The following is a 22578-nucleotide window of genomic DNA, read 5'->3' as shown; positions in this document are numbered from 1 at the left end:
TCCATACGAATGAAATTTTTCACAGTCCATATCTCTGGAAGTATTTAGGTTAGACATCTGAAATTTGGTGAGGGGTTATATGAGAGCGATCCCTACCACCTCCAAAAAAACTGGGGATAATGAAAAAGGGGGCGTGGCACCTCCCATACGAATGAAATTTTTCACAGTCCATATCTCTGGAAGTATTTAGGTTAGACATCTGAAATTTGGTGAGGGTTTATATGAGATCGATCCCTACCACCTCCAAAAAAACTGGGGATAACGAAAAAGGGGGCGTGGCACCTCCCATACGAATGCAATTTTTCACAGTCCATATCTCTGGAAGTATTTAGGTTAGACATCTGAAATTTGGTGAGGGGCATTTAACCATACAGCGCCATGTATGAAGGATGCCAAATGCTCCAAAAATTATCCAAAAAACTTTAGGAAAGAAACCGAAACCGGATGTGATGGTTATCCTGCTTACAGAAGACGTCAACCTGAAGATGGAGGCTTCAAAGCAACCGTTAAAATAAAAAACGTTAACGTTGAGGTTGATAAGAGGTGGGTTGTACCATATTCGCCCCTTTTGTCAAAAATGTTTCAAGCACATATTAACGTAGAGTATTGCAACTCGGTCAAATCAATAAAATATATTTGCAAATACGTTAATAAGGGCAGCGACATGGCAGTTCTCGGAATCACTAACGCTAATGATGAAATAACGCAATACCAAATGGGACGATACATTAACAGCAATGAAGCAGTTTGGCACATTCTCCGCTTTTCTATCCACGAGAGGTATCCACCAGTTGTTCACCTGTCAGTACACCTTGAGAATGGCCAGCGTGTTTGGTTTACGGAGTCGAACGCGTTGGCACAAGCTTTAAATCCACACGACACTACATTGACTGCTTTTTTCAAGTTGTGTCAGCATGACAGTTTTGCCAGAACATTGCTGTATGTGGAAGTTCCTAAGTTCTATACCTGGAATTCCTCCAAAAAAGAATTCATAAAGAGAAAACAAGGCGCAATCGTGCCCGATACAGAAGCGCGCCAAGGTGATTCTTTAGGACGTGTTTATACAATCCATCCAAGTAACGCTGAGTGCTTCTATCTAAGGCTGTTGCTACACAAAGTCAAAGGACCGGTGTCCTTTCAAGCTTTACGAACTGTGGATGGTGTATTATGTTCGACGTATCGACAAGCTTGCCAACATTTAGGTCTACTGGAAAACGATAATCACTGGGAAATAACTTTATCTGAAGCTGGACTTTCATGCCTTCCTTCGCAGCTTCGCAGCTTATTCGCAATAATATTGACAACTTGCTCGCCATCAGATCCTAAAGCACTATGGGAAAATCACAAAGATAATCTTAGTGAAGACTACATGAGAACAGCACGAACTGCAAACAATAATACAAACATGGTCTGCTCATTGCAAATTTACAACCAAGCACTAATCGATATAGAAAATATATGTATTTCAATTAATAATAAGTCCTTAGAGCATTTGGGATTAACTTCTCCCGTTCGAGACAGAATAGATTTGGCCGACAAAGATATCTCCCGGGAGATGAATTACGATATCGATGTTCTTCGTTCTTTTATAAGCAAAAACAAACCTCTATTGGTTTCGGATCAAAAGGTCGCATATGAAACTATTCAAAGAATGATTATTGACAATAAGGGAGGATTGATATTTTTGGATGCGCCTGGAGGAACCGGCAAAACATATTTGCTGAATTTGATATTGGCTGATGTAAGAGCAAAGAAAGAAATCGCTGTGGCAGTTGCTTCTTCAGGAATAGCGGCTACCCTTTTGTGTGGCGGGCGTACAGCTCACTCAGCTTTTAAGTTACCACTGTCTCCGCAAATATCTGACACACCGATGTGCAATATAAGCAAAAATTCAGGACAAGGTAGGGTTCTCAAGACATGTAAGCTAATCGTGTGGGATGAATGCACAATGGCCAATAAAAAGTCGCTGGAAGCTTTAGACCGATCTCTTAGAGACTTGAGAGGTAATGATCAGCCCATGGGTGGTGCTTTACTCTTACTGGCAGGGGACTTTCGACAAATTCTTCCAGTTATTCCGAAAGGAACCGCCGCAGATGAAGTTAATGCTTGCTTAAAATCGTCATATCTATGGGGCTACGTACAAAAATTGACTCTTTCAACAAATATGAGAGCACATTTGGGAGGAGACGCTTCAGCAGAAGTTTTTGCGGAACAACTTCTTAATATAGGCAATGGAAAAATACCAATTTCTTTACCACCAAATTTAATTTCGTTTCCCCCAGGTTTTTGCCAACTTATGACATCAATCGAGGCTTTGATAGAAAATGTATTTCCAAACATTGAAGCCAATCACACAAACTATAGATGGCTTCGCGAAAGGGCCATTTTGGCACCTAAAAATGACAATGTCAATGTCATTAATACCAAAATTCAAGAAATACTACCAGGAACTGTCACAACTTATCATTCTATTGACACAGTCGTTGAAGAATCCCAGGCTGTGCATTATCCCGTTGAGTTTTTAAACTCCTTGGAGCCATCAGGAGTTCCTCCTCATCGACTGACGCTTAAAAAAGGAGCCATGATAATTATGCTGCGGAATTTGGATCCTCCACGTTTATGCAATGGGACGAGGCTTATTATCACGAAACTGTTACCAAATGTTATCGAAGCTATGATTTTATCAGGAAGTCTTGAAAACCACAAAGTTTTCATACCAAGAATTCCAATGATACCGACGGATATGCCTTTTCATTTTAAACGCCTCCAATTTCCTATAAGATTGGCTTTCGCAATGTCCATTAATAAAGCTCAAGGACAATCACTAGCTGTTGCAGGAGTCAATCTCACCAACTCATGTTTTACCCATGGCCAATTATACGTAGCTTGCTCCAGAGTTGGCACACCGAAAAACCTTTTTATTTATACTCCAAATAATATGACAAAAAATGTGTGATCGTTTTAAATAATATGTAAATTCACTTAAAAAAACTTTAATTTGTTTTATTTACATTGGATATTTTTAATAGAAATGTGGGGTGAAACCCACGGGTATAAGCTAGTTACATATAATTTCAAGCATTGGTTCAGTAACGCTATGCAAATAGAGGCACTCCCCACGGGGGAATTCTGTTCCGCTACTATGGGTGGTGCCATGAACGACATTCTTCTGGCTCTCGACAAATGTGGAGTGAAAGTAGTAGCATATGCGATACGATAAGCGAAACCCAGAGGGAGCTTTGCTCGGCTAAATACCTGGACCACAAAGAGTGTCAACCCCAGCGAAACGGAACTGAAGGTGTCTACCAAGCAAACAAAAATACCTCAATGCAAGCTGCTCACACTTCAAGGAAGGACTCTCACATTTTCTTTCGAGGCGAAATACTTGGGTGTCGTATTTCCGTAAGTTTCCTTCTAACGGGATTTCAGAAGGGGCAGCATAGTCGAGGGGAACTCCACTGAAATCTATACAAACTGAAGGCTCCAAAAAGGGCTCCGGTGTGCATGCGGGGCAGCATAGTCGAGCAGAATTCCACTGAAATCTATACATACTGAAGGCTCCAAAATGGGCTCCGGTGTGGTGTGGGGGTGTTCTCTTAAAGTTGAATGCTCTCCTCGTTCGACAACGAACTTTCTCTACGGTACTCATCGACGGCTGTAAACTCGAGAACCACTTCTAATGACTCACTCGTCAAGGAACTCTCGTCACGTATGGCTGATCACGTATGGAACCTCAAACCTGCAAAATTGAGAAACAATATGACAAACCAAAGGCAAAGAACTTCTAAAGAGTGTGAGAAAATATTAGTAATTAACAGCCACATAACGGACTGGGCCCATTGGTCGTAAACGCTCGGTGCTTAGCATATTAGGAATAAGGAAACGATCCTCATCATATTTGCGAGTGCTCAGCATTAGCACGAATAAGATACGGCTCAATTTTTTCATCCAAAATCTTAGACAGGTCTTCAAATGCACCATTGCTAGCCAAATAGATTATCGAAAAATTCAAATGGTTTGACGAAACCGACGAACAAGAATTTCATCCAATAGTTTACTTTTTTTTCTACGAGGAACTTGTATAATTATACATAGCTCATAACGAACTGGTATGACTTATATCCTTAAATAATAGTGGCATTAGTGCATATTAGGACAGCTTTTCACTGCAGGGTATACTTATTTATGTATGAATATGCGCCTATATGAACATTGCAAAGGTAGACCATTTCAAGGAAGCTAACAATCTATAAGTGGCTAGTTGATATCGCATCACATATACATATGTACATAAATATATATACGACCGTTTAAATGCGATTAACGCCACCTCACATGTCGCACTCAACTACGTACACCTACTTACATACATACATACTTAATGGGTAAGGCGCTACCCTGCAGAAAAAAATTATCAATTGATAAAAAATAACCCACTTGTATTTAGCATTTTTGCGGGATTTCTATAAAATATATAACCTATAGTTAACTACAAAAAGCTGACTTGAAACTAGTTCAAGACAGAGTATAATGTTTCTTACGTTAATACCGACTGCAATACTTTTCGAATGGGACAAAAAGGAATAGTTCATTTAATTAGTATGTTCGTATTGGACCACTACGCGATTGTAAACATGTATAAATAAGATAAATAAAATAAATAAAATATTTTCATTATTATGTCAAGATAATACTAGTTATTATCTAGCCTTTACATCTAATGCAGAGGTAACCACCCTTGACTATTTCGCGGCCATCGCCATAGAAATATAAGTTAGCTTTCGTCAAAGAAAATATACAGATAATAAGTGACTTTTAGCTCCTTCCTAATCAACTTAAAGTTAGCTTATAGTTAGATCCATTTCCTGCAGGGTATGTACTTATATACGTACTTACAACACTCCTACGTTTGAGCGCAAAGGATATGTATATGTTTGTATGTATGTATGTGCCTATTCAAGCACACTTCGCTTAACTAATTTTGTATATTTCTCTACACATTTTTATTGTTGTGGTCACACAATGCTATCAACGTCAAGCTAGTGACTATGGCAGCTAGCTAGCATTGAGAACAAAAACTATACAAAAAAAATTTATTCTAAAATCCCTAAGCCACTCAACTTTTCTATGTACCAGCGAGCTGTCCGTCGAGTCGTTGGCCAAGCCAAATATCCTTGCGTGCGGCAACGTGGTCAGCGCAGTTCGTGTAACGGTGTTAGGCGCAGCCACAACAATATTAAATGTCGCGCGCGCCAACTAACTTTGCCAATTATCGATTTTCATTTTATAATTTTGAATGTTAGCCATTAGAGCAAAATATTTAGAGCAGTTAAAGTGACAAAGCCAAATAGCCAACTGTAGTATATGACTATATAATGTGAACACTGAGTAACATTTCGGATGTCGAAGGATATTCACACATTCACATAAATCGCTAAATAATACTACATACACATATGTATGTATGTATAAAGAAAGGAAGAAAATACATTAACTAAAACCAAAAAAAAAAAAAAGAATCAAATTTGTTTGGAAAGTTTGGAGTTTCCCAAAAAAATACCTTATGTGTAAGTCCAACAGTCTTTCCAATACCTTAAGTAGGAAAGATGTAAAACTTATTGGTCTGAAGTCTTTAGTTTTATCATAATTTCTACTTCCCGGTTTGGGAATGAAGTTAACTTTAGCTCTTGTCCAGCTTTTCGGGATTCGTAGACCCTTTCCAGCCAGGACACCAAGGACTGCTCTAATTTCGGGAGCATTTTCGCCTTGATACCGTCAGGGAAGTTGTACAGGGAGAATTTATTTACATATAACGAATTTAATTTTTTCTTTGTCTACGATTGTGTGGAGTAACTCTTTTGAGAGTTGCTGACGGTTTGTTTGAGGCCATGCTTTAGGCCACTGATCGCAGCCAGGAAAGTGTGTACTGATGAGGGTTTTATGGACCGTAATTATACCAGTTCTCTGCAGTGAAAGGCTTAACCAGGCATTAAAAATATCAGTTCATTAACTGGTATGTGCTTAAATAAAATTTTATAAATTTAAAAAATAAATAGCATACAATAAAAAATATAAAAAATAAAAAAAGCCTCTATACCGTCAACTGGTATGATGCTACTAGTATTTCTACTGGTAGGGTGCTGATACAGGAGCGGACAATTGACATCTCCTATCACACCGCCATGTTAAAAATACCAGTCGCTAAAATTGAAAAGGATATAACGTGAACTAGTTGAGTTAAAAAGCAAACTGGTAGCATTATAGTTTATAACTACATAGTAGCTTTCCCTGCAGGGTACGTACATACATATCGTCGTTTAAAGTACAAAACCGCGTATCATCATTCTGTAAAACCGCGTAACTGACATTGGCTGCCAAAAATTGAATTTGCTCACACAAGCTCTTGGCTCAATCCTTATTCATTCGTCCTGAAATATGTATACTAGCCAGAAATGCGATTGCTTTAGAAAAAAGAGAAACATTTTGAAATATGAGTGTTTTTATGCTCTAGAAAATAATTTCTACAACTTCTCATACGCGGTTTTGTATTTTGCTCATACGCGGTTTTGCACTTTAAACGACCGTATGTTGTACATTAGTTGATGTGTGCACGTACGTACGTAGATTGTAGATTGACTTGTCTTACAGTCATTTGCATTTACAGTTAATACTTAAAAAATTTGCAAATTACTTTTGTGTGTGAAAAATATGCGTGCTGACATTTCAGGACAGCAATTACTATTGAGTTTTTTCGTTATGGCAATGTACATACATACATACATATATATATAATTTTTTATTACTATTACTATTGCTATTACTATTACTATTTGTCGGAGAAAATCAGTTAAGGTATCAAAATGTGCGTAATTACCTCGGCTTTCTATAAGAGTGTTAGAAAGATTAAAATAAATAATAAAAAAATTGTATCAAAAATCGCATTTTTTAAATTTTTTATTTTTTTTATTAACTTCATCATGTTCGATTTCCATTTTTTTAAACCTGAATAGTTGTCAAACTTTATGGATTACGCAGTAAAAATTTGAAAATGGAAACACCAAAACTGTAGAAGTTATGAGTTTTTTCATACCTACTACGTACATAAACTTTAGCTTGAAAAATATTGTAAATATTAAAAAAGGAAACACCACTCATCCATTTTTGAAGCTCTTTGAATGTACATATGTATATGTAAATATATATATGTAAATACCTTAAAACATTTTAACTTCATTGAAAATGCAGTTTTAGGCATAGGGGTGGTACCTGAGAAAATCACCACGAGTAATTAAATCGGCTTGTGCACTATTTACATATGTCGTGGCTAGACATTGGGAAATTNCACTCATCCATTTTTGACCGCCACTGCATGTACATATGTATATGTAAATACCTTAAAACATTTTAACTTCATTGAAAATGCAGTTTTAGGCATAGGGGTGGTACCTGAGAAAATCACCACGAGTAATTAAATCGGCTTGTGCACTATTTACATATGTCGTGGCTAGACATTGGGAAATTATTCGAACACCGTAAGATGCACAGTTGATCCAAATAGATATATGTATGTCTTCGTACACCTGTAATGATTTTAACAATCATCAACACAGGTTTGAACATGTGTATATACGNTATTCGAACACCGTAAGATGCACAGTTGATCCAAATAGATATATGTATGTATTCGTACACCTGTAATGATTTTAATAATCATCAACACATGTTTGAACATGTGTATATATATATGTATATACGTTTTAGGTCACTGACCTATTTTACTCAGGTTTAATTAAATGATGATTTGCGGGCACGTGTTATGTATTTACCAACTTATTACTTAGTGGCTATATAATTTTTATTTTTTTTTCTTCTATGTATTTATTTCATTTAGTGAGAAAGGGAAATCTTTTATACACTGGTTTTTTAAAGCCAAAAGCAGACATCGAGCTTACGGAATTGTTCTTCTTATAAGGCGCTGTAACTGTCCAAGCTCTAATCTGACAGAATTTAGGCTCAATTTTCGAAAGGGCTTCCGTTCTAAACTACATGTAGGAGAGTTGCCACCTGTTTAATTCGCGAACGAGTTGAAGAGGGTTAAAAACAACAAAAATGTGAAAATCTTTCTTGTTTCGGCTGTGTATGTTGACTTTTATTCAAATAAATTGTACCTAATATAACGCGCAGAAATTTCATACGCTCAGCAAAGCGGGTGAGGGCAATCTACTCAAATATAAAAGGGCGCCAATGCATGATTCGCCCAGGGCGCTTAGCTAGAATTGCGTATTTGTAGCGGGTAGAGAAGCGCGCCGGGTAAGCTAGTATAAACTAGTATATTAACAAAGGTAGGTGGTATGCAATATAAAAATACCTACATAGTAGTGCTGCAAAACCATCGATGGGACCTAAGATGTTATCGATGGAGCCAATGCTTTAGCCACTATCGATGATTTAAAAAACCGTTTCCTTTGCACTCNAAAATCTTTCTTGTTTCGGCTGTGTATGTTGACTTTTATTCAAATAAATTATACCTAATGTAACGCGCAGAAATTTCATACGCTCAGCAAAGTGGGTGAGGGCAATCTACTCAAACATAAAAGGGCGCCAATGCATGATTCGCCCAGGGCGCTTAGCTAGAATTGCATCTCTGTAGCGGGTAGAGAAGCGCGCCGGGTAGGCTAGTATAAACTAGTATATTAACAAAGGTAGGTGGTATGCAATATAAAAATACCTACATAGTAGTGCTGTGTGTTATCGATGGGACCAATGCTTTAGCCACTATCGATGGTCTCAAAAAACTTTTTATTTTGCACTTATAAATATAAAGCTGTACCCAGAATTACTGCGGACGACGGTAAGGCGGTCGGCGGTAAGTGAACAGCTGAAAAGTTGCCGCATTGAAATTCGTCTGAGTAAACACAATTGCGGCGCATGACGGCTTCCATTTTCCGATTGAAAATTATCATTAAAATTAAATATTTTTTCGGTACGTGCGTGTATGTAGATTTGTTGGAAATAAAAATGGAAGAAAACATTTCCAAACTTGTGAAAATAACAAAAATTACTACAATTAACTTTCAATCAACATTGTGCCGTCCCCGCTGGGCGGTAAAAATAGAAATAAATTTAAATAAACCGAAAAATAACGGCGGTAAAAACACTGCCGCCACAATAATGAGCCATTCCATATGCCTTTGTGAATTTTAATTTTGACAGCGGTTAAAGCTTAAAGTTCCTTTTCCATACACGTTAACCTGCGAAAAGAAAATGGTTGTCACGAAATTTTTTATTAGTTTAAGAAAATTAAATAAATACACTGCTTTGGTTTGAACTTTCTTAAAACTTGTTTTATTTTGAATTTTCTAATACTTACCAGGACTATTACAGAATCCATTGTAGTCCGATTTTTCGCGAAATCTTCAAAAATGCCATCACTGAATCCGAATAGCTACGAATGTAGCGTATACTTCGAGTTAGTAATGCACATGGGTATGGATACCAATAGTACTCAGAACTCGATTCCCAAAAGGATCGACAGCAACCGATTTTTAAAAGTATTGATACTGAGTACTCCAAAGAACTCAGTTCTCACAAAAGAACTCGAAAGTACTCAGAACTTAAAAGAACTCGAAAGTACTCAGTACTCAAAAGTACTCTGTTCCAATAATCGCTTAAATACATGTACTCAGGATCGATTTAAAGTACTCAGTATTAAGTGTCGAGTATACTTAATAAGTACTGAGTTTTATTTACATTTAACGGTATTCAGAAATGATTTTACTCAACTTGCAGTTTGAATAATTTTCAAGTACAATACTTGTACCCAGTACAGTTAGCCATTTATTTGACCTAATTTGGGATTCATATGTTAATTGTAATAAAATACTGCCAGCTTGTGAGATTTCTACACTAAGTATTGAAATGTTGCCAACATGTGTATATTTAAAGAAAGTACTCAGTACTCTGTAAAATACCCGATCCTTAAAAGTATCAATACCAAAGAACTCGATCCTCAAAAGTACTCGATACTTTCCAACACTACTTTGAATGCACACGTTCGTAGCAACTCGGATTCGGTAATCGCATTTTCTGTGATAGCCCCCACTTACAGCCTATTTTCACCAAAAGCTTAAGAGGTCAGGTAAGTAGAAAGAATTTATACATGGGGTGATCGGTGGGGTTTACTTCTTACTTATTACTTTGGTTTTCTTATGCTTAACATGAGCAATTACACCCTTCAAGTTGTTATCTCCCTTTTTCAATAGGCATAAACTGCAGCTAAGGCTTAGTGGAAATGAAAATGAACGATTAGTTTGAAAATAAAGGAAAAGTTGTATTTTTTTAGCTTCTAAATTCGTTCAATATAATATATGGGTCATTCCATTGTAAAGAGGAAAACGACATAAATTTAAATATGCCCTAATTATCTCTATTTCAGTAGTAACCTCTTTTTAAAAGACTACATTTCATTAACCTGTGAGAAAATATTAAAAAAATTAAAAGAAGTTGTAATTTTTGTCTATGGAAACTTTTTTTCATGCATAATTACTTTACACCAGTCACAAGGAGATGTCCCACTAGTCACAATTTTAAATATTTTTTAATATTTGTATGAAGATTATATAAACCTAATTTTTATTGAAAACGAAAGCGTTTAATTTATATTTTACAACACAAATATATCGTGCGTGAAAATTAAGTGTTTTGGCTAAAATTCATCTTTGAGTGCACAAAGGTAAAATAGAGTTCTTTTCAATGTGCCACCAGTCATTCAAATGATAGTTACATAAAACTAAGAAATCGTTTGGCATTTCTGTTATGGCAAGTTTATACATTAGTTATCGTTCTATGTTAAAAAAATCTTTCGCTGTTTATAAGCTCCGACGATATAGTTAAAATTCGCAATTGATTAAATTCTGGAGTAAAATGTCCCACTAGTCACAATGGAATGGCCCATGTGTCAACAAAATAATATTTGTGTAACCCTTTTCTATTTAACGGGCCACTCTAATAAACCGTCGATATTATCATTATATTTTGTAGCACTATTACATACATAATACAATATGTATGTATGAATAACAAAAGTAGTTCACAGGATATTATAGGTATACATTGCTTATGAATGACGTAACAATTCAATTTTAAGTTTTTGATGACGTAATGGCAATAACGTCAACGAAATGCTTCATAGGCGTAATTGCTTATGTTTGCATGAAAAGTCGATGCTACTTTGTTATTCGTACAGGACCCTCCTACGCATAATTTAAACTCCTACGTATGTAAATACTAAACAATTTTGGATATGACACTCTAAAAAGGTTACAAAAAAAAATATATTATTTTTGTATGTGAATATGCACACGCACAGTAAGAGGTAAATTTTCAATGTGACATCACACTGGCAAAATTGAAGGACGTACGGAGTTGGACTAAAAATAATGGTTTAGATGTAAACCCAAGCAAAACAGAACTTGTACTGTTCACAAGAAGTCCTTGAGAAAAAAATTTAGCTGGGTGCGGATGGCCACCATTGCCCTTTATATCTGCAGAGGAGCGACTAGCACTAGGGAATAAAGCAACTATGAAGAGAAATTAGATATTATGGATGCGATCACACTACAATTCTCATTAACCGGCAATTACCGAACACTACCAGCTACTGTGTACCAATACTAAATGGTATAGCTTAGCTATAACAAGCACAGAATCGTGGATCGAAGGAGTTTTAGGATTTGAAGTTGCCATAAGATTCTACACGGACGGCTCCAAGTTGGAAAACAGTGTAGGAGGAGGCATCTACTCGGAAAAATTGGGAATACAACTGTCTTTCTGTCTACCTGACCATTGTCGTGCCTTTCAAGCAGAATTGGCGGCCATTCAAGAAGCTGTTGATAGCTTAAAATTAGCTGTTGTCACTCCTACTAAAATATGTACATTAGGGCGGGTGTATATTTTTTTTTTACTTTGCGCGTTTAGCATAGGAGGATTCCACACGTAATTCTAAGCAAATTTTCAGAAGAAAAAAATCAATTTGCAGTTTGCCAAATTGCGAAAATTAGGTTTCGAAGAAAATGTGAAAATTCTCACTGTTGCGCCCTTTAGTGGAAGTTTGAGAAAAAGATAAGTGCAGAAATGTTTTCCTTCTACTAAAAGCCCCCTATATCATGTTTTTATACAAAATTTAAGCACTCTCTACGACACTACAGCCAACTGCTAAGAAACCTATTTTCGCAATTTGGAAAATTATCTTAGAATTTCAGGTAGAATTCCTATGTGTTATACGCGCACAGTCGAAAAAATGTACCATATATATTAACCCGCCCTAATGTGCATATATGAAACTAAACTCTGTCACTACCCTGTCGGAAATAACTGACTTGTCTCAGAAATTAATCAATTGACAAAGTAGTTGGAAACAAACTATTTGTGCAGTTTATGAATTTAAAGTAGTTGGAACATATGCAGCATCGGATAATAAGCTTGGTTTTAGGACATCGCCTTGTTAATAAAGTTAGTTGCTTACAAGACAAAAGGAAGAATTCAAACTACTTGTGGTTGGTAAAAAAGTACTTTTTAAATTGCTTTCAAATTAATTGAATTTCCGACGGGGTATAAACTGGAAAAAAGTTGCCAACTCCCGCAAACCACTTAACGTGGTGTTGGTAGAGCAGTTGGTTTTGCTTCTGGTATGGGTGTCGCGACACAGTGACATGCCAGGAACTCAGAAGTCAGACGAGCATGTATGAGGCGGTACTTCCATGCCACTTTCATCATCCTAGAAGAGGATAGAAATATTTCCGTAAAAAAGCGTGTATCCGATGCAAACGTACTGATACCTGCAATACAACGCAACTTATGTGGCCTGAATGGAACATAAGGAGATCAAGATCAATGTCCTTGGCCGTGGGGCTACTCATAGGGCATAGTCTAAAAGGAAGACATGCGGAACGACTCGGAGTCCGCCACAATGACAACTGCAGGAGCGGCTATGAGGAAGACACTTGCTTGGCGATTGGCCCTATACGTTAATAATGAAACAAGATTAGTAGTAAAGAAAGTGATGACCCATAAGGTTGAAGCAAAAATTATTACTGGCTGCGGAAAAGTGGAAAATGTTTTTCTGTCAGTAGTCCCATTATATTTCCCGCAGAGCTTTCATTTGACTTTAAAAGCCTTCAGTATTCTCTGATGCTTTTCTTTGACGTGCCGATAAATAAATCCTAACATTAAAGGTAACTGTCGAATTAGAATTGGCTGCTTATCTCAGGAAATACATATTTGTGTTAAGAGTACTGGAGTTTGGTATGGAGATTTATGAAAGCAATCCCATACTCACATAGAAAAGTTGGAGGTACTACTTGGTTTATCCCATACAAGTGAAAATTTCATATATGTATATATGTATGTAGTATAATGGTAAAGCGGCAGTCACACCTCAGATCCAAGTGGAATTTTCTAAGCACATCGCATCCTAAAAATAAGTACAATTATTTTCTTTTAATAAATAAATCGTTTTTTTTATTTACGTGTTAACAATTAGTTATAGTTGTTAATAAATTAGTTAATTTGCATATGAATAAGTATCTACTTATGTATGTGTTTGCTAATCAATGCAAAAGTAAACTTAACCGTAAAACATTAGGTGCGAAAGAAGTGGTGAAAGTGAACTGTTAACTAACTTAGATAACTAAATTAATATGTGAGTACAGGAAGTGTTCAACTATGGCACAAGGAATAAAAAAAAAAACGCACAATACGCACAGCTGTGCTAACTGTACACTTACGGTGCTTCTTAAACAACCAAGATTTTTGCATAAGGAAATAGTTTGAAATATCGAAAGGTCTTAAAACTAGTCATTCTTAGTTAGAAAAAATGAATTAACAATTTTTTAATATTTGGCTTAGGTGCTATAGTGTTAACGTTACCACTAGAAAATCGAATNATATGTGAGTACAGGAAGTGTTCAACTATGGCACAAGGAATAAAAAAAAACCGCACAATACGCACAGCTGTGCTAACTGTGCACTTACGGTGCTTCTTAAACAACCAAGATTTTTGCATAATGAAATAGTTTGAAATATCGAAAAGGTCTTAAAACTAGTCATTCTCAGTTAGAAAAATATGAATTAACAATTTTTTAATATTTGGCTTAGGTGCTATAGTGTTAACGTTACCACTAGAAAATCGAATAAAAAAAAGACAATATATTTTAATGCATTGGTACAAAGTACTATCACAAGAGTTGCCGACTGTGTGTAGCAACTCACAAGATTTTCTGTTCATTTAATACCTAAATATTTAGTATGTTTGTGGTATTCAATGAAGACTGACTCGACTTTGTTGAACAATTCGGGTGGTGGAGCTGGCAATCTATCTACATACATACACATGTATGTATGTATGTATGTATGTCCAATAATTTATACTCCTCAAAGACTTGTTGTAGCTTGCAGTTTTAAATATCGCGTGCCATTCTCTGTATCTGCGAGGCGTGCTATATGCTCTGAAGCGGCATAGCAGGTGGTGGCGGTAGGCGTGCTAGGTCGGCTATTATTCGAGTTTTGTCGTATCCGCATTGCACCCCAAACGAGTACGACCACCGAGGTTACCAATATACCAACGCCAAGACCGGGCAGGAAGCTCTTATTCAGCGACTCTACAAAGTTATATGTGTGTGGTTGGGTAGTTTGTTGTGATTGACTTGCTTCTTCGAAAATTGTNGCTAGGTCGGCTATTATTCGAGTTTTGTCGTATCCGCATTGCACCCCAAATGAGCACGACCACCGAGGTTACCAATATACCAACGCCAAGACCGGGCAGGAAGCTCTTATTCAGCGACTCTACAAAGTTATATGTGTGTGGTTGGGTGGTTTGTTGTGATTGACTTGCTTCTTCGAAAATTGCGTTATAATTTCGTTTAGAATTCGTGAGATGTTCATCGATTGTCTGTGCTACAATGGGCGCATAGCTCGTTTCGGCGTCACGATAAGTGGACAACTCAGCTTTATATGGACGTCTTTGATATTGGCGCACCTCTGGTACGGAACCAGGCGTGCTAAGCTGAAGCTTGGTGATATTTGAGCAGCCAACATTCAAGTCGGCATCGTGATTTTCCTCTTGTACCATAACCAGACAGAAGCGGTAACTGTAGCGAGTAAGAAGTAAAAAGTTGAAAGGAAAGTTATTACATAAATAAAATTATTTAAGGTAAAGTTCCTCATATTTCTTACACCGTGCGACAAGAACCAAAAAAAAAATTTAAAACATACGAAAAAACTACTTTCAGGATTTTTTGGAAGGACTTCGAAATTTCAAAAATATGATTTATTCAAAAAATTATTTAAAAAATTCAGTGCAATGTAGAATTTTTTTGAACCACAAGGAGGAATAGGTATTCTAAACGCTTTTTTAAAGAATTTTATTATTTAAGCTAATAAAGCTAGGAGTGGGAAATTCAAGAATGCAATTTTAAAAGGGCATTCAGTACCTACTTATTCACTCTTGTGCACTTAAAAAAATAATCTTTTTCAATTCCACCGAATTTCCCATTATATTTTTATACCTATAATATTATTATACATTACGCTAATTTTTTTTTTAAATATTCTATTGAATTAATCACATCTTTGAAACTTCAAAGTCCTTCAAAAATCCTGACGTCAGATAGAATTTTATTCAAGTTAACTTGGAAAAAGAAACTTTTTTCAATAATATTCAAAATTTTTTTTTCGATCAAAAAGTAATCGTTATTATTGGATTTTTATTTTTTCGATCATCTCATAACCGTTATTTTTAGACTTATTTTTTTAGATCATAAGGGATTTAAAACGGTCATAAACGGTCACTATAAAGATTAAAAATATTTGAAAAAAATAGACATCCAAAATTAAGGATTATTTTTTTTTACCGTCAAACTAAAAATCCAAATTCAGCGATTATTTTTGGTTTAAAAATAAGCATCAAAATAACTATTTTGCAGTGATCTGAAAATAAAAATCTTGATATTTAATGCTTATTTTCGGTGCCTGGTTTGAGTGGAAGATGAATTTTAAAACCTATGACGACCATTATTCGTTTATAAAAAAATTTCAAAAAATTTTAGGTTTTTGTAAATTACCTCCTTATATATTAATAATTAAAAGAATTAATAATAACATTGTATTTTTTTTGTCTAAATGAAAAACGATCCGCCCTCAAAGTTTTGTGCTCGGGGCAGCGGCCCCCTTAATCCCCCGTAGCTACGCCACTGATTATAAACAAATATACATATGCACATATGAATTACCTTTCGCCAATTTCCAAAGAAGAGCTGTCTGGCACAATTACACTGACCGTATTTTGCCCATTTAACACCTTGCTTTCACAATGAATCTGAAAATAAATATTTGTGTTTGATTAGTACATAACTATATCCCTCTAACTGGGAAGCTCAAAGTTGAATTAACGGGAAATTAGCAAACTCTTTTTTTTCCGAGGCTTTGGTTAACTAAACAAAAAAATATTTCACAATTTTTTTCCAATTTTAGAATTTTGCAAGTTTGAGGGATATTTATGAACACATATACATATGTATGTATGTATGTAGTAAACTTTAAGGGTTGAATACGTGCAAAATCGAAAATAAAAGAATATTTGTACATAAAACTACAACCATTTCGCACAATTAAACAAGTCAACTGCAGAGTGTCGAGTTTCTTAAACAAGCGCTTCCCCGAGAGTGGGCCGAAATAACGCACAGCCACTTGCGGGCCGCGTGCAATGCCCTCATTCGCCCTTTGAGGCCATAATTCTAATCATGGGCGGCCAAACTGAAAACCGCTGGTACAGTTTTTAGGATAATTCATTTGTATCATAAAAATGATAGGAAAAACAGGTTAGCTTGGGGGATCATTACTCATCTGCAAGCCTATGAGAATTATTGATGAATCTTATCCTGTACGCTAGATGTTCCTATGGGCCGTCGGTGATATCTACGGTTTGTCCATAGTTGTTCATCCCTCAACACATCGCTGGTTGCGGACCGGGCAACACTCTTCCGGCCTGTTTAACCCACTTCCGGTCTAAACTGGCAGTCGGTAATACGACCGAAAGATAGAGCATCCTCGAGTAGGTAACTCATATTTTTTGTTTTCCAATAAGAACATTTTCACTCATTTCAGAAGTCCAGGACGAGTTGAAGCTCGGAGGTAATTTAGAGATTGAAAAAAGAAAATTCGAGAGCAAATAGTTTCAAAGAAAAGTTACGTATTTTGATACTTAAAAGAGGACTTCCGGAGAGTTTAACCCACTTCCGGTAGAAACCAGAAGTCGGCAATACCACCAAAAGATAGAACATTCCTGATTTGATGAGCCATATTTTAGGGGTTTTCAATAAAAAAACCTTCTCCTCCATTTTAGATGGGTGAACGGGTGGTCTAGGACACGCTGTACAAGTACTATATTTGGTACGTTTCTTTTCGCTTCCAAACTTACCGGTGAGTTATCGATTAATATTTCATTGATATTCTCCTCTTTGTAGACAAAGATTGCATCGCACATATAATCGTTTTTGCTCAGGTTAAGTATCCAGGTGAGTATCAGTCCATAATCGGCTGAGAAATGTAGTTCATGCAATACGATCTAGAAAAGTAAACACAAGTTAGAGCCAATTTCCAAATCTAAGCTCCCATAACTTACCTCCTCCGATAGGTCCTTTATGTGCGTCGTATGATTTTGTCTCGTTATAGCTTCTAATTGTTCGATTATGTTAGCGTTATCCTTCTCCACATTATCCATTTCACAATTCAAAGTCTCCAATGGTACTTGTATAAGAGGCGCACCCTCCAACCGGGGAGGTGTTACGCAAGTTGCGCTCATCAAATCGCTCGACTGTATCTTTGCGACCTGCAACCATTCGGCAAACGAGCGTATGGTGCAGTCACACGACAAGGGATTGTCCTGCATGGATAGGCTCTTTAATTCGCGTGCACCATCCAATGCATTCTTGGCTACAATCGAGATATCATTGCCTGCCAAGCGTAGCACTTGCAGTGATGGTAATGGGGTAATCAAATCAGATGTCAAGGCACGCAAGAAGTTATGTGTGAGATCGAGTGTTATGAGTCGTGTAAGATGTTGCAATGATGCGCTGGAGATGGCAACAATGCCATTGAAGCTTAAATCGAGATTTTCAAGTGCACCCAGACCGTAGAAGGCGTGATCTTGTAGCACATCGATTTGATTGTGACGCAGTGAGAGGCTGGTAAGGCCGGAGAAATTTTGCAAAGCTTTATTTTGTATGCTCTTGATGAGATTGCGATTCAGTTCCAGCGATTCTAGATTTCTCAAACCGGGCAAGGTGGTGGCAGTAAGTGGACCATTGAGGTTGTTGGCTGATAGGTCAAGTTGGCTATTTGAAAAAAATAAATAAAAGCAGTTAAGGNCCGGGCAAGGTGGTGGCAGTAAGTGGACCATTGAGGTTGTTGGCTGATAGATCAAGTTGGCTATTTGAAAAATAATAAATAAAAACAGTTAGGTTGTGTTAAATACATAATTTGTATAGGTAGAGACAAACAATTAGCGATAGTACCGTAAATTATAGCAGGCCGTAAGCGCTTTTAGACTGGTTGGATAATCGCCCAGGCGATTGCCACCTAACTTCAGCACTTCCAACTTGCGCAAGTTCATAAATGTACGCTGTGATATGCTGGATATTTGATTATTGCTTAGCTCAAGATAGACGAGATTTGAGAGGCCGGCGAAGTCTGAGGTGCCCAAAGCTTTTATTTTGTTATTAGACAGATCCAAGCGCTCGAGCGCGGTTAGTGTGGATATCGAGTTCCATGGCACACTTAAAAGCGCATTGGCTGGAAGGCCTACAGTGGTGAAAAGAAATTTAGATTAGTTTGAGAGAAAGCACAATTGGCTGAAGAGTATGAAAAAAATATGGCGATAGCTGGCACATACCCAAAGCTTGCAATGGCCCTTTTATACCCAAAAACGCTGATTTATGTACGCGTTTTATCTCGCCCGATGAAATTACAAGACCATACAAGGAAATACCCTCAAAAATCTTTGCATCACTCAAGAAGGTTACATTCCGCAACGAACAGTCCAACAGTGAGATGGTATAGGGTGACTCTCGCAGATTACTTGCGAGTACCTGCAATATGAGTACAGTGAAATATTAAAAAAGTAGTAAAACATTTTGAGAGTACAACAATTTGTAGCGTTCATTACCGTTAGGCCATGCAAATCACCGGTACAGCGTAGCGTATGTGGCAAATCGCAGCCGCATTCCAAGCTGCGCGAGCTCGTCACATTCGGACACTTCCATTCAATGGTCGGATCATAGACGGGAATGGCGGATATTTCACCAGCCTTACGTCGCTTTGGCAAACCTTTGTTGAACAGCTTACCACTTGACTTTAAGGCTGGCGGTGGATGTGGTATCATAGGCTTAGATCTTTCTTTCGAAGAGGTAGCTGAAGAGCTCGACAGCATAATTGAATTGGAAATGTCATTGGTGTGATTGGACAGCGCTGACGAGGATGCGATATAGGGTGAGCTCTTCGTCAATAAGGTAATTGTTGTGATTGCTGAAGTCGGGATCATTGCCGGTACCGGTGTTGTTGTTGTTGTTTTTGTTATCGTTGTATCAGCATGAGCGATAAGCAAATCATTGCACATCGATCCACCGATTAAAGTGATTAACGTGAGTAAGTGTAGCAAATATGCGCTGAAATCAAGAGAAGAAAGCGTGGATGCATAAACATTAAAATACATACTTCCGTATTATGGGGAATAACAACAATTGATAATAATGATTAATAAGACATATGTATGTATGTATTTGTGACATGAAGTGACAAAAGTATGAGTTTATGAATGGGGCATACATATACATCATATGTATGTTTGTAATTGCATGTTTGTATGTAGTGGAAGGTGCAATCATGGCATGAAATATGTACAATTTTCTGGCGTGTGAACGAAATTACGGTAATCATAATAAATTTAGACACATTTTGATTGCGACACACAATTCCACTTTAGCTTTACAAAAATTATGCTGCACTTAAGTAGCTGTTGATTTTTTTGTTTAGGACAACGTAAAATTGAGGCCAAAATATTTTATTCGTATTTATGATGTGATTTAGGGGTTTCCCTAAAATATACCATCTCTTGGAAGCAAACTGATTTTTATGAAAAGTTCGCGCTCAGATGTTGGGGAAGTGTCTACTAATATTATACATACCCTTGTGGTCAGCCGATTAAGTTAAATGACATTTTGATCAGTTTTGGCTAGTTTTCTTTTGTCTATTTAATGTTTATAATTTTTCCATACAAGTCTGGCACATTACATAACCAGCGCCACATAAATCCACATTTCAAACTTGGTACAAAAATTAAACAAACTTCAACAATCACACCCAACAATTTTAAACATTTTATTAAAATGCATTTTCTTTCATAAAAAGTATGCTCGACAATTACTTTTATATGGAAGAAAATGCATAGCACTGCCAGCAAAAAAAAAAATATCAATTAAAAATCAATGCGATATTCTAGCACTTTAACCTACTCAAATTTAATGGGCTATGAAACTGTTTACCTAAAATTTTTCTGAAAATTTTTAATAAAAAGTTAAAAATTTTTTTAGTGTAATTGTTAAAGTGTTTTGAATTTTTATGATTTTTGTACGAAGTTTCAAATGTGGATTTATGTGGCGCTGGTTACGTAATGTGCCAGTCTTTTATAAAAAAAAAAATTATTAAAATTAAATAATTAAAAGGAAAAATAACCAAAAATGGTCAAAATGTTACTTAACATAATCAGCTGACCACAAGTGNAAATTATTAAAATTAAATAATTAAAAGGAAAAATAACCAAAAATGGTCAAAATGTTACTTAACATAATCAGCTGACCACAAGTGCATATATCACATTAGGGTGGTCCAAAAATAATATTTTACATGGGAAAAATAAATTTTTTCATAGAATTGTTAAAAAAAAAATCTTTAAATATAATTATTTTTTGATCGAATAAGACCATTTCCTTTCAGAAATCTTCAAAAAATAACACTATGATGCTTATTTAACTTAAAAATTTTACTAAGTGTATTTTAATAACCGATAATCCTATCTGTTATATACAAAAACTAGTTATTTTATGTTTTCATAACCACATCACACATTGGAGGTGCTAATTTTGTGTAGGTAAAAATTTTGAAAAATAGAGTTGCCAGATATGGGAAAATTTTAAATTGCTTAAACGCTCAATAAGATAGTTAAGTTTCTTCATCAAACCTTAAAGCGTTTGAAGAGATTTAAAACATTTTTTATGGGGTTGCCACTTTTTTAAAAAATACAACAAAAATTTAAGCTTACTTAATACCATAATATGGGTATCAAATGGAAGTTCCAATCTGTTTAAAAACAAATTTTGTTCCAAAAAAATGTGTTTGAAGGGCAGATAAATTTTAAAAGCTACGTGAGAAAATGACACTTAATCTATTTAAGCTGAATGAAAATGACTTTCGGTAATTTTTATAGTTTCATTTTTTCCGTTTCTCCAGAGCGACACCTTCAACAAATAAATTTGCCAAAAATAAATGGTAAGTCCTAGCTACCTCAGAATTGAATGCGCTTAAAAACTGCACACTAAACTTTTTTTCTAAAGAGTGTAATGAAAAAGTGCATTATTTTAATGAAAATTTGCAGAATTTTCTAAATTTTGCATAAGGTTTGGAACTCTGATGTTTGGTTTTTCGTTGTAGAATTAATCATGTTTTTATAAAAAATTAGCGACAAATAAAATATTTAAACAAAAGTTGCCCGTATTGCAAAAAAACTCGTTGTACCTAAACTTTATTGATTGACTGTAAGTACATAGGTAGAATAAATCACCTTACGAGCACCACTTCTTGCCTTAAGGCTGGTTTTCATTTGTCATCTTGTGACACAACTTTCTTCTCCCTCATCCGCGAGGTAACGGGTAATTATAATAATAGACTGGTGCTTATACATATGCACATATGTTAGTGTTTGGCCTAGCTTATCCTCCTTCTTCTGGCGTGCGCCTTGATGTTGTCACACAAAGAGGATTGACCAACAGTTTTACGCCGACTCCGAGGCGACCCCTATTAGAAAAAAAAACCTTTTGTGTTTTTTATTTTCTGATTTTGAGTTGAACCGGGCTTGAATACAGGCCCTGCGGAATGGAAGCGCGCACTGCTAACCACTACGCCACAGCGGCTGCCTACCGACCTACCGATATTATTGTGACCAAAAACTAACATACAGCCTCTTTAGCAGCTCATGTAAACGACGAATGACTTATTCTAAACTAAATCAATCAATAAATATACAGATTTTTTAATATTGAATACAAATGCCATTGAATTTGACATACATAGTTGAAACAGGCCCTTAGAATCCACCCTTCAAAAAAAATAATATTTCAAAAATATTTATTTAAAGGCGTCGTATTTACGTTGCCTTGAAATCATAAAAGTTCGTATGAAAAATATTATACATATGTATTTACATATACATTTCTTCAAAAGAAATAAACCGCTTAGGTCAAGCAACTTGCT

At 36.1% G+C, this 22578-nt stretch overlaps 1 protein-coding gene across 5 annotated transcripts; it reads right to left on the bottom strand.

Moving 5' to 3' along the window:
* Positions 1–13953: 13953 nt before the first annotated feature.
* On the bottom strand, positions 13954–22014 carry Lrt (Leucine-rich tendon-specific protein). Of its 5 annotated transcripts, XM_017627521.1 has the most exons (9): positions 21890–22014; positions 19220–19718; positions 18947–19142; positions 18570–18855; positions 17678–18389; positions 17474–17620; positions 16287–16372; positions 14856–15146; positions 13954–14671 (listed from the first exon to the last, which is right to left on the bottom strand). In XM_017627521.1, the coding sequence occupies exons 2-9, from the start codon at positions 19667–19669 to the stop codon at positions 14431–14433; spliced, it is 2409 nt and encodes an 802-aa protein (XP_017483010.1). In that variant the 5' UTR covers positions 19670–19718; positions 21890–22014; the 3' UTR covers positions 13954–14430. The 5 variants fall into 5 exon arrangements, with proteins under 5 accessions (XP_017483010.1, XP_017483011.1, XP_017483008.1 ...); XM_017627522.1 differs by lacking the exon at positions 21890–22014 and having other exon boundaries at positions 13954–14565; positions 14672–15146; positions 19220–19869; XM_017627519.1 differs by lacking the exon at positions 21890–22014 and having other exon boundaries at positions 13954–14721; positions 14906–15146; positions 19220–19869.
* Positions 22015–22578: the final 564 nt, after the last annotated feature.

This window comes from Rhagoletis zephyria, unplaced genomic scaffold (assembly GCF_001687245.7).
Source record: "Rhagoletis zephyria isolate East Lansing unplaced genomic scaffold, Rhagoletis_zephyria_1.1 Rzeph_scaffold_05293, whole genome shotgun sequence".
Lineage (NCBI taxonomy): Eukaryota > Metazoa > Arthropoda > Insecta > Diptera > Tephritidae > Rhagoletis > Rhagoletis zephyria.
This window is presented reverse-complemented; position numbering and strand designations above follow the sequence as displayed.